Source organism: Sminthopsis crassicaudata, chromosome 1, assembly GCF_048593235.1.
Source record: "Sminthopsis crassicaudata isolate SCR6 chromosome 1, ASM4859323v1, whole genome shotgun sequence".
In the NCBI taxonomy this organism is placed as follows: domain Eukaryota; kingdom Metazoa; phylum Chordata; class Mammalia; order Dasyuromorphia; family Dasyuridae; genus Sminthopsis; species Sminthopsis crassicaudata.
In genome coordinates, this window is record NC_133617.1 from 233,468,000 (window position 1) to 233,480,064 (window position 12,065).

The 12,065-nt window shown below is 39.1% G+C and overlaps 1 protein-coding gene across 1 annotated transcript in view; it reads right to left on the bottom strand.

Moving 5' to 3' along the window:
- Positions 1-11,663, bottom strand: part of ABHD3 (abhydrolase domain containing 3, phospholipase) — a 37,798-nt gene extending 26,135 nt beyond the window's left edge. Inside the window, exons 1-3 of the mRNA XM_074276427.1 lie at positions 10,893-11,663; positions 10,098-10,261; positions 8,840-9,022 (exon numbers count right to left, since the gene is read on the bottom strand). Of these exons, the coding sequence (XP_074132528.1) occupies positions 8,840-9,022; positions 10,098-10,261; positions 10,893-11,039 (494 nt within the window). The 5' untranslated portion in view covers positions 11,040-11,663. The remainder of the gene's footprint in view (positions 1-8,839; positions 9,023-10,097; positions 10,262-10,892) is intronic.
- Between the last annotated feature and the right edge of the window lie 402 nt (positions 11,664-12,065).

Below are 12,065 nucleotides of genomic sequence, written 5' to 3' on the forward strand. Positions count from 1 at the left end.
TAAGTATATTCATAGCATCTAAAATGTGCCAGACACTATGCTAAATATTGACTCATTTGATCCTTATACCAAGGGTAGGTTCTATAACTATCTCCCTTTACAGTTGTAAAAATTGAGGTTAAGGGATTTGTTTCCACCAATTAGTAGGATATTTAATAAGTCTTGATATTGGATTCTATTTCAGGTCTTTCCAGTTCTAGACCCAGCACTCTGTTCACTGCATGACCCAGCATCATGCTATTTTATTTTAAGTGTTATATGAAAAAGTTATGTTTCTCCTCCATTACACTCATGTGAAAGCCCATCTTGTAGGTATGGTTTACTTCTCTTGAAATTAACCACCCTACCCTTGTCCTTATTTAAATTCATCTTGCATTTATTTGTCTGTTCACATCTCTAACCCATCTAAGTCATTTTAAGTTTTAATTCTTTTCTGAAAGATAGTCTGTTATTGTGGGAACTCAAAAAAAGCCTCTGTGAACTAGATGGTGTACAAAACATATATAAAAAATGAAGTCCCCTACTTTTAAGGTGCTATGGTATGACAAGTCATCAAGAAATTACCAGCATATGCTTTTGAAAGCCCTATAATTAAATCTGATAAGGAAAACTGGGGTAGGACTCAGATGGAAACAACATAAATATTTTAGAATCTAAGAAACAAACATTAAGACAAATGGTCAGAAGAATCAGATTTATGTTGATTAATTTAAGGGAATCTAATTATACTACAAATATATGGGGAAACAAACTTCACCTGGATATAAATCAATTACTGTATAACTGCAGAAAACTCTCCAAGTTACAAAGCAATTTTTTCTTTTGTGAGGTTTTTGGTGCAATGTGGCCAAATCTAACTATGCTAAATTTGGAATCCAGAAGACCTGACTTAGCTTTGTAACTTTGAATAAGTCCCTTAACCCCTCCAGAGCTCAGTTTTAAGACAACTGTAAAATTAAGACAACAACGCTTCAAATATCTACTTCATTGCTATTTTGAAGAAATAATATTATAAATGGTAAACCCTATATATCTATGAAATGCCATTTGTCACAGCTATACTCTTTAAAAAGATTCTTAAGAGTGAAAAAGCTTTAAATAAGGAATTTACCCACTGCCATGGTGTCAATACCACTATCTGAAAGTGGGACAAGACAAAAGTTGACTGGAAAAAAGGATTGAAGTGCAGTAATGGTTACAAACAGGATTTTCTTTTATATTTCAGGAATGGATTAAAATCTCTTGTAGGAGAAGAACCAGGCTACCAAACAAGCTCAACGCTTTACCATTTCTTCCAGAGTTGGAAATATGATGACACTCAGCCTTCAACAAAGGCCTTCTACATTGTGACAGGAGTACAAATAAATATAGGACATGGTCTCAATCATCAAGGAGATTACAGTAATTATACTGTGGGGAGTGGAAGTGGTGACAAGATATATGCACCAGAAAAAAAATTTTAATTAAAGAATATAAAGCAAAAAATAATAAAGACTAATTCTTATGTAACTTTTAAGGTTTAAGTAAAAACACAAAAACTGACACAAATCCATTAAAAGTCACGTGATCTCAAACTTAGAAGGAACCTGGGGCCATCTAAAAGCTCTAATTAAAGGAAAACCATTATTCTTGTCCTTATTTAAATTCATCTTGAATTTAGTTGTCTGTTCACATGTCATTTTAGGTTTTAATTCTTTTCTGAAAGATAGTTTTTTATTGTGGGCACTCAAAAAAGCCTCAGTGAACTAGATGATGTACAAAACATATATAAAACATGAAGTCCTCTACTTTTAAGATGCTATGGTATGACAACCTCAGTCATCATGGAATTATCAGCATATGCTTTGAAAAGGGATCTAGCCCTTCTGGATAGGTCTTATTGTTAAGAAATAATGTGAGTTTAAAGAAGGAAGAGAGATCTATGAGCTGGACAGATATTTGAAGCAAGAATGTCTTGAAGGATGAAGAAGAAAAGAAATGGATGGCACTCTAAGTTAAAGAGAACAGCATAAAAACAGCAACCACCCAGAAAAGTAGCAATGTATAAAGCATGCTAGAGGAATACTGAGCAGACCAATCTCACTAAAGTGAGACTACAAAAAGGGTAGCAATGACAGATAAATTTAGTAAGGTAAACTGGAGTCAGATTACTTTGATCATCAGTCTTGAGAGCAGGTGAACATTTCTTATTTTATTTTGTCAGAAAGCTAGACAATTAAAATAAACATAATAGTATGTAGCTTTTCCCAAAACATGTAGTCCAAGTTATCTAACTCCATGAGATAAGTATGTTGCAAACTTTTATACATAGGTAACTATGTATAACTATGTATAAAAAGGAGGACTATCTGTCCTCCACATTAATAGATTGATAATCCCTTTGATGGAGTTCAAAAGAACCACATCGTCTCAGTTGGGGAAACAAAGATAGATTAGTCAAATAATTTATACTATAGATAGTCTGTGATAACAGAAAATCTATAGTATTGGGAGATAGTGGCAATTAATCAGTGGCCTTCATGATACCTGAAACTTTAGTTTATCGACTAGCTTCAACCTATTTTTCTGCCAACTCTGTTTTCAGTGCAGGAATCTTAACTGATTTGAATTCATCTATAATTATAATTATTCTGTCTACCAGAAAATGGCCAAAAGGAAAAAAGCAGAAGGAAGTCGAAGACTCAGATAAACTACATATTCTAAAATCAACTATTTGTTTTTTTTTTTTTCAGGGATTGATTATAATTCTTTAAGCAGATTGTTCTGCTAGGGAGCAGATAGCAAGTTGACTTTATGTGACATGGAATCCTTACAAAGGATTCACCTCAATTCAGACATTTCCCTCTCAAAAAACCGAGTCTAGATGAAATGACAGTTTTAATCCCTTTTTAAAAATTCAGTTCAATGAACCCATATTAAATGCTCACTAGGCACTGGGATTATTAAATTTCAAGATGGAACAAGTCCTGCCTCAAGTACTTTCTAAGTACTTTGGCAATTATTTAGATTGATTCAATTCCTTTTCATTTTTGGGATTTTTGTCCATATAGGGATGAGGGGAATTGATTGTGGGATGTAGAGAAGATGAGAGAAGTAATGACAAATAGCCTTTTTTTCTTAATAAAGTATGAGGTGAGGTCCTCAGCTCTTGGGAAGAGGGAGGAAGAAGTGGTATGAAAGTCCTAAGGAGAAGATAAAGGAGAAGTAGAATTATTATCCTGTTGCACTAAGGGTCCACCTGAGATTAGATAATAATAATAGATTATTAGAAATACAAATTAATATTCGTAGTGATTCAGGCAGCATGGTTGGATGTCTTTCTCTAGCAATGTGTGAGTAGGAGCAGAAAAGGCAGATGGTGCCAGAATTGGGGTTTAGCAAAGGCCTGAACAGTGATGGGACAAGAAAGGGACTCACCAACCTATGAGCCATCCTTCCATTTACTCCAAATTCTTTATGTTTTCTGATTCTGGTTTCATTTCTTTGTTCTTCAGACATAATGCCAGTTATGGATGTACTTTAGTTTCTCCAGTAGTCTATCGGCTTGTTAATTGTTAGACAGACACATTTCAGTTACAAAGTACCAAGGTTTGTAGATTATACAATATAAATCTCAGCATCCTCTATTTTCCCTTCTGCCTCTATCACTGGGAAAGTACATAACACTGTTGGTCATTTTATATTTTATTTCTGATGGGTCGCCGAGGAATTCACTACCTGGGAATCAACTTACTGGTGGTGAATTGTACTTAGGTTGATCCTCAGACAGCAAACACAGTTTATCATTAGCATTATATTTAAATCCTTTCTAACTTGGTTGAAACTATCAGGGTTTTAACTGTTTTGCTTAGCTTTTGAGAATCTATACATTGTACGTGTCTTATATAAGCCTGGTTTTTTGCATCTCTATAGCCTAACTATTGTCTCTCTTATTATATTAGAAGTTATATATAATCATTATATATTTATAATATCTTTGTATATTATATATCTAATATTATATATTATGCTTATATAATATATCTAATATGTTTATATAGTATAATTATACATAAATATGTAATATATAATTATATATAATAATAATTATAATGGCAAGTACCATGGGTTTTTTTTAACCTTTTTTTGTATTCCCAGTCTAACAGTAGTATTCAGGTGCCCAACTCCTGCGATCCAAATTCCATTCTCAATAATTTATTGAAACTTTTAAAATTACCAATGAAGGCCTCAGTGCTCAATTCAACTAAGATTACAGAATCTCAAGCCAACTAATTGAGAATATCTTCTACGACATCCCAAGCAAATGGCCACCCAGCACTTTACTTGAAGAATGTTAATGAAAGATAACAAAACACAAGTTTAGAGCTGGAAGGGACCTAAAAGATCATAGTGTCCAGTGCTCTCATTTTACAGATGAGGAATCCGAAGCCAAAAGAAATTAAATGTTTTGTCACAGGTCAAATAACTAGTGTGAGGTAGGATTTAACTGAGGTCTTCCTTACTCTAGATCCTGTGCTCTATATACTAACCCAGACTGCCTTACAACTCACTATGTCCTGAGGCAGCTCCACTTTGGAATAGCTGAAAGTTTCTGTCTACATGAAGCCTAAATCTGCTTTTCTGAAACTTATACACACTGTTTTTGTTCCTTCTCTCTGGCGCAGAACAGAACAAATTTACTCTCTCTTTCATGAGAGTCCTTCAAATTCTTGAAATAACTGAGGGCTAGAATCTCAAAGATTAATGAATGTTCTTAAGAGTGATTGAAAGAAGGGCAGATATGAACAGCAGCAAATTTACATCCACAATGTGATGTGAGACATCATTAAAGACAAAGGAAGTGGACTGGTCATGTAACAAGAATGAAAAGCAATAGAGTCTAACTGACACCATTAAGATATTAAAAGAAACAAAGAAAGGCCTATAGCACAACTGGTAGATATTCTATGGATGACTTAGAAAAAGATGCAGATAAGAATCACACAGGATGATAAAGTGTGAAGAGACTGTGACTTGTACAAGTGGTAGTACCTTCACTCATGAGATCACACATCCAAGTAGCTAAATAAATTGCTAAATTAAGAACAGCAGCAGTCTAGCATTCAGATGCTTTAAGAATTTCCTTTCTTCCCTATTTTGAAAAGTATTTTCAAAGTAACTATGTTATTTAAAAGTATATATATTAATATGAGTTAGATTAAAAGAATTCAATATAGATTCTTTGGAAATATGTTTCTATTATTTTCTAAGAATAACTCTGGCTGGAGAAGGAAGTGGCAAACCACTTCAGGATTTTTGCCAGGAAGACCTCATAGACAGTATGGTCCAGGGGGTCATGATTGCTCAGACAAAACTGAACAACTGAATGACAAGAATAACCTGTATATAAAGAGTAGCATAAGAGCCATCATTAAGGAAATCTATGACTGAAAAAAACCACATAGGTCAGTCATAGAGCAAGAAATAATAAATGAAAAGGCATCCTTTAAATATTAAAAGATCTCAAAGAAGGTTCAGCTCCACTTCTTGCAGAAAGTTAAAAGTTCTCTCTGCAGTATTTATGGAAAATTATGGGAAGCAATTCCATATAATAATTTGTAGAGATAGATGGAATAGTGAAGTTGGATTTATAGCTAACCTAGATATCAACTATTTGTAATCTAAATTGCTATTTCTAAAGAGATTCAAAACAGCTGTTCTCTCTTATATAGGCCAGAAATTCTACACATCATTTTAAAATCAATTTTAATAAACCCTTATTTCATTATTAGTATGAAAAATTCAAGCCAAGTTTACTTGTTAAAAGTTTTAAATTAGTAGAATTCATAGGATCATAGAAATTTAGCATTAAAAGTTGAAGCTAAAGAGGATTCAAATACAATAAGCTTGAAAATAATAGGCATTAGTTTTTGTGTTTAGTTTAGGTATAGGAAATTTGTTAACTAAAAAAGAAAAATTCTATCTTTTTTAAATCTAGACTTTTATTCCACAAGCTAAGAGCTAAATTATTTTTAATACTTAAATTACATCTAAATAGTAATGAATCAAATAGTGCTGTAATGACAACCGAATTCATCAATTTCCTTAAATTCTAAACTTTAGGTCAGGGAGTGCCTTAATTGTATTCTGCTATATAGAATACAGCCCAGTAACACCTGGCAATGAGATGAGCTGTCAGGAACACAGAAAATAGAGAGCTAGTCTCAGAATTTGGATAAAATGCATTCAGATTCTACTTCTGACCTCTATAGACTGCTCCACCCCAGACAAATGACATGATCTCTTAATATCCCAGGCAGCTTGCTAAAATAATAACATAGGGAGTTTTCTACAGGTAACAATAATACCTAGTTCCTCAATTTCAACAAGTCAGAGGCCTGGAACTAGTTTGTCTCCTAAGTAAGTGCAGTGTAATATCAAGTGCTGAACCGGGGATCAGGAAGACCTAACTTCAAATCCTGATTCAGAAACTTATTATATATGACTCTAGATAAAGTGGGGGTAATAACAACACTTATATCATCACATAGTTGTTATGAGGCTCAAATGAGAGAAATAATTTAAAAACTTTAAAGCACTATATTACCATCATCATCATCATTATTAGTTACTATTATTATGTAAGAGCTTCAGATTACCATCTCCCAAATCTCCAAGCTATTTTTAACTCAGTGACCTTTGAAACCCAGGTAGCATTTTTATTATTTACCTGACTCTGATCTTGATTCTGAGATTCCTCACAGCTAATAGGTGAGGTTATAACTAAAGGCCACTGAGTAAGCTTGATGGTAAAGGTCTAAGTACTGATTCAGATGAAGATCCAAAGTCTCTTAATCTAAAAATAGCTTCTGGATAGTCTAGAGCTACAGGAAGTAGAGTCCAGCTTATTTCAATTTCCCCTATTTTACATGCCAAATTATAAGCTTCTTAAGACCTGGGGCTCTTCCTTATATCTTTGTATATTTAAATTTCCCCCATAGTGCCTAGTCCAGATCACTGCACATTGTAAGTGCTCAATAAGTATTTGGTGACTGGAAATATAAACATAAGACATAAGCAAGCTAGAATCTTTCTAACTCTTTGGAAGCCCAAGGCAATATTTTTAGCCTCGGGGTCCTGACAAAGATCTGTGAGACTTTAGGTGACAGAAGGAAGCTTTGCCTAGTGACAACTCAGGGCTTGGGTCCAGTCTCAAAAGACTTTTTTTAAAAATAGATTTTAAATTGATTCAGGCCTAGCCAGAGGTAGCAATTTCATCATTTACAAAAAGCTTTATTAGTGCTTTCTGTCCAAGTCTAAAGTTTAACAAAGCCTTAGACACACCATTACAGCTCAGTCTGATTGATTAAAGATGAATAAATTGATGCTGCAATCAAAACCAAAGATTTCCCTTCCACTATAATTCTGGTATTTAAAACTAATACAGATTCTAAGAATGTTATCTGGTGCACAAGATATATTTTATATGTCAAAAAGTACAAGGTAGCATAAGCATAGTCAACGGAAAGCTGACTTTAAAGCTAGAAAGCACTGGATTCAAAAGCTGCTTCTGAGCTCTGTTGTTGTTGTTGATGAGTTGTACCTGACTCTTCAAGAAGTCTTTTTGAGGTTTTCTTGGCAAAAATGCAGGAGTGGTTTGCCATTTTCTTCTCCAGATCATTTTACAGTTAAGTAAACTGAGGCAAACAGGATTAGGTGACTTGCCCAGGGTCACACAGCTAGTAAGCGTCTGAGACCAGATTTAAGCTCAAGAAGATGATTCGTCTTGATTCCAAGGCCCAGTACTCTATCCATTTTGCCATCTAGCTGCCCCTAAGTCCCTTATATACAGATATAACCCTTGAGGACTCACTTGAGTACTTGGAGAGGCAATGCTCAAGTATTATCAGTAGCAAAGAAAGCACTAATCTTACTCAGATATACTCTAGGTCAATGAAATCACAAGTCCAGTCTCTATCCCTACCCAAAAAAATCAAGCAACCAGTTGATACAACTTAAATGAAGAATTTTCTTTTTCTAGTTTATGAATCCCCTAGTGTGGGGATTTTTATTGACAAGTTCATCCTTTTTTTTGCCTAGTATAATTGTTTTGAGGTGGATAAAGCATTGCTCAATTATATATTATATAAATTATTAATATGCACTATATTACATATATACTATATTCTCATAGAAGAGATCCAAATCCTTCCTTTTTAAAGTTAGCCTTGACAAGGATTAAATTTGTGAATTTGAATGTGCTGAAATGACTTAACCACACCTCCACAAGTCCCTTTCAACTTAATTCACTGAATATTTTTGCTCTAGGAGGCAGAGATAAATAGAAACAGGACTTAAAATTTGCTGTTGCCAAGGCATCTTAAAGGCAAGACACAATAAAATCATGCCTGGAAACTGGGTTAAGTGTAGCTACTAAAAAAAATGCTGCAGTAGCACTTGCCATAAGCCCACAACCTTTGGTCAGACATAAAAGAGGTGAATTATCTCTGAAACAATAAGAATGACCTTGGAACAAATTCTAATGTTTTAAGTGTTTTTACATACTTGGTATATGGTCCCACTCTTGAGAAAGAAGTTGTGCCTTTCTAAACCAAGCATTTAATGAAACATTAGGAATTCAGCTGTGTTCTCAAAGGGCGGTAATGTGGTTCCCTACAGTGCCAATCATCTACTCCTGCTCCTCTATCAGGCAACTCTAAAGTAAATAACCTTACAGGTAGGGAGGAAAGCATCTTGTATAAAGTACTGTTTTAATTATGCCTGTCTATGAAATATGCATCAATCATCATCGTGTTATTTCATCTACTTCATTTAGCTAGAATAAAACACTTAATGGTACCTGTATCCCAGTTCTTCACTGAATTGGATCATATGAAGGATGTAAGATTCTTTGCTTGTTCCTGTGAGCCCCGGCAGCAATAAGACGGTCGGCCTGGTGCTAGCATCCAAGTAACACGTACTCTTATTATTATCAAACCAGTCCAGTGAAATCTGTCCTCCATCTGCTGTTTTAATAAGCTCACTTTAAAACAAATTCAAAAGACAAAAAATGATTCTCTTTTGTAGTCTTTATACTTGTAACTATTGCCTCTTCGCTTAAATTAATGTTATAGAGTATCTTAATCTTATGATTAATATTACTAGTTCATTTAAAAATGGTTATGCTTTTCTGCACTTCTGCAGAAGCCACATAAAAGCCACTTGCTTTCAATACAAAGTTATTATAATAATTAATAACGTTTGGTTTTGAGTTATCTTCAGCAGCCAGAATAAAAAAGATGCTATGGAATAATAATTATAATAATAACTAATATCTTATTTCCCCATCATTATGAAATGGACGAATAGCTAGTATTATTTCCAACTCCATTAAGTTCATCTAGGAGGTCAGTGAATTAGGAAAATATAATTCAGACTCTGGTTCCTGGTCCTAAGGATGCTTTCGGCTTAACCTTGTTATCTCCCATCAGTATGGAGTATCAGATACCACTTTTAAAATATTTTTAAGTATCTATCAGAAAGCATCAATGAACTCATGCTGTACTCCCAAACAGTCCAAGTTCCAGGCAACAAAAGGAACTCCAGAAGGACTAGATGACTCAGGGAAATTAATAATAGGCACCATCTCTGTCTCTTGGTTACCGCTACATTCTGGACTGTCTTTAATGCCTGAAGGTCATTACTATCAGAATCCATTCATCCACTAGCATAGTGAGGCTCATATCTCAGAGCCCACAGTGAATAGCACCTTTTGCATCATTTTTTGGCATCATTAACCGCCTGTCTTTCTGTTTCTATGGTGCAAATCACCAAAGGACTTAGGTACTCTGGGACAGCTGAATCACTTCTTGGAAAACAGGTACAAAAACACTTCTTTAATTCCGGAAATCGTCTATTCGGTGTAAAATCGAAATGTTAGTAGAATGGCGGAAACCATTTGATTTGTGGCCCCTATTTCTGGGCCCGGGTACCTTTCATTCACACACCTCTATCCCACACACTATATTTACTGAACACGGAAGCCCCGGCATTGGAGGGGGTGGGGTCCCTTCCTGCAAGGATGGCTACGGAGGAAAACCCCCGGTAAATGTACTTACTTTCTGTACTGCACCTGGGGCTTCGAAGTGATGAAAGGTCTCAGTAAAGTCTGCCCGCGGCTCTCCCAGCACCAGATGGTGGGATAGTAGGTTTCCGTCACTACGGGGCAATGGTGCTGAAGAAAGCGGCTCAGGCTCTCACCCCCCGTCACCAATTGGGGTTTCTGGGAAAGGGCAACATCAACGAGAGGTTAACCAGCCGCGCCGTCCGTACTCGGCGCTCCCGCACAGCCGGGCTCTCTTTGTCTGCCTTCGTTCCGAGGCCTGGAGCACAGAACTCGCGGAGGCTGGAACTTGCAAGTTTACCTCTGAAACGGCCCCGCTAAGCGGAGCAGCGGAAGCCGCGGCAAACTCCCCTAAGTTTCGGAGAAGCACCCGGAGCCGTGGCTCCGCTCCTGCATAATTAAAGCGGCCGGTGACAGCCCGGCTGGCAGCCAGCGGGGCGGCTCTGCGGTCAGCCGGGGTCAGGCATTCTCGGGAAGGAGGCTAAGCTTGCTGCTTCTTAGCCCCCGAGGGCTCCGATGTGGGCAACTTAGGGGATGGGGCGCGGAGGGAGGGCTCTTCCCGCATTTGCTCCGGCTCCCGCGCGCGTCCCGGGAGTTTGGAGACGCGGGCATCTTCCCGTCTTTTTCACACCAGGTAGCCTCCCTCGGGAGTCCCTCCGTCCCGGTGTGGAACGTCCAAGTTTTCCCGGCCCGTCCAGTGCCGAGCCCCCCGCTCCGCTGCCTGGCCCCGGCCCCCGGCCCCCCGCGTGCCAGCCGCCCCCTCCCCCGTGGCTCCCCGCCCCCACCTCACCTTGGCAATGCTGCTCAGGTAGTAGCAGGCGTAGGCGACGCTGAAGCCCAGCACCAGGGACAGACCCACGCCCGAGCCCAGAAACCCGACTCGGACTTGGTGCTCCAGGTACAGGGAAAACTCCCGGGACAGCATCTCCAGGTCCATGGCCGGCCGCCGCGGCGCCGCGCGCTGCCGATCGTGCGCCGGGTCCCGGAGGATGGAGAGCTCCGGAGCCCGGGAGCTGGAGCAGGGAGGCGCGCAGCAGCGAGGGGCCGGCGGCCGGCGCTTGAACAGCGGCTCCTGCCGAGGAGAGGGGCCGTTTCCGCCTGCTGGAGCGGGGCGGGCAGAGCCGAGGAGGAGACGTAACTGGGGCCACCCGTCACCGCCCCCCTTGTCTGCTGCTGCGGTCGCCGCCGGCTCCTCCCCGGCTTTACGGGGAGCCGCCCCCGCCTTCCACCGAGGAACCTTCCAGAGGAGCAGGCAGGAGCCTAGAGCTGACCGGAGGGATGGGGGAGGAGCGGCTTGGAGAAGCGGGGGGCGGGGAGCAGCAGAAACCGACCCCAGTTAAAGCCCTCCGCTGAAGGCTGTCAACTCGGGGTCACTCCTAAATAATAAAAAGGTCGTGCTACAGTCCCTTTCCCGGCCTCCCGACAACAATACGCGGCTGTGACCTTGAGCAACTCCCGTTCGGAGGGTGTTAACCCTGCCGGGGGAGAGCTTAGGGAGCCAGGGGGCAAGTCCCGGAGACCGGGGATGGGCGAGCGACTGAGGGGGAAAGTGCTGGGAAAGTCGGGGCGGAAAGTGAAGAGAAAGACTTAAGCTGGGGGCGGGGGGGGGGGGGGGGGCCGAGAACGGAGGAAGCGGTGGAAATGTCACTCAGAAATATGAACATGAACAACTCCATATTCTGCATCACAAGCACGGATCAGAAGTTAGTCCCGGTCTGTTCTCCCAAATAGACAAAATGGGTCAAAACCAACGACCTCCAAAAACTAAGCATCTCAGCGCTCAGGGTGTCATATCCACACTTAGTGTATCTTCGGGTTGTGATAAGTCTGGTCATCTAATGTAGCCACAGGAAAAGGTTTGGAAGTAAAATTTTCTAAGTTTATTTATAGCCACAAGAATAAAGCCCGGAAATTTAATTAAGTATCATCTGAAAAGGCTACCAGGGAAGGATTAAAAACCCAC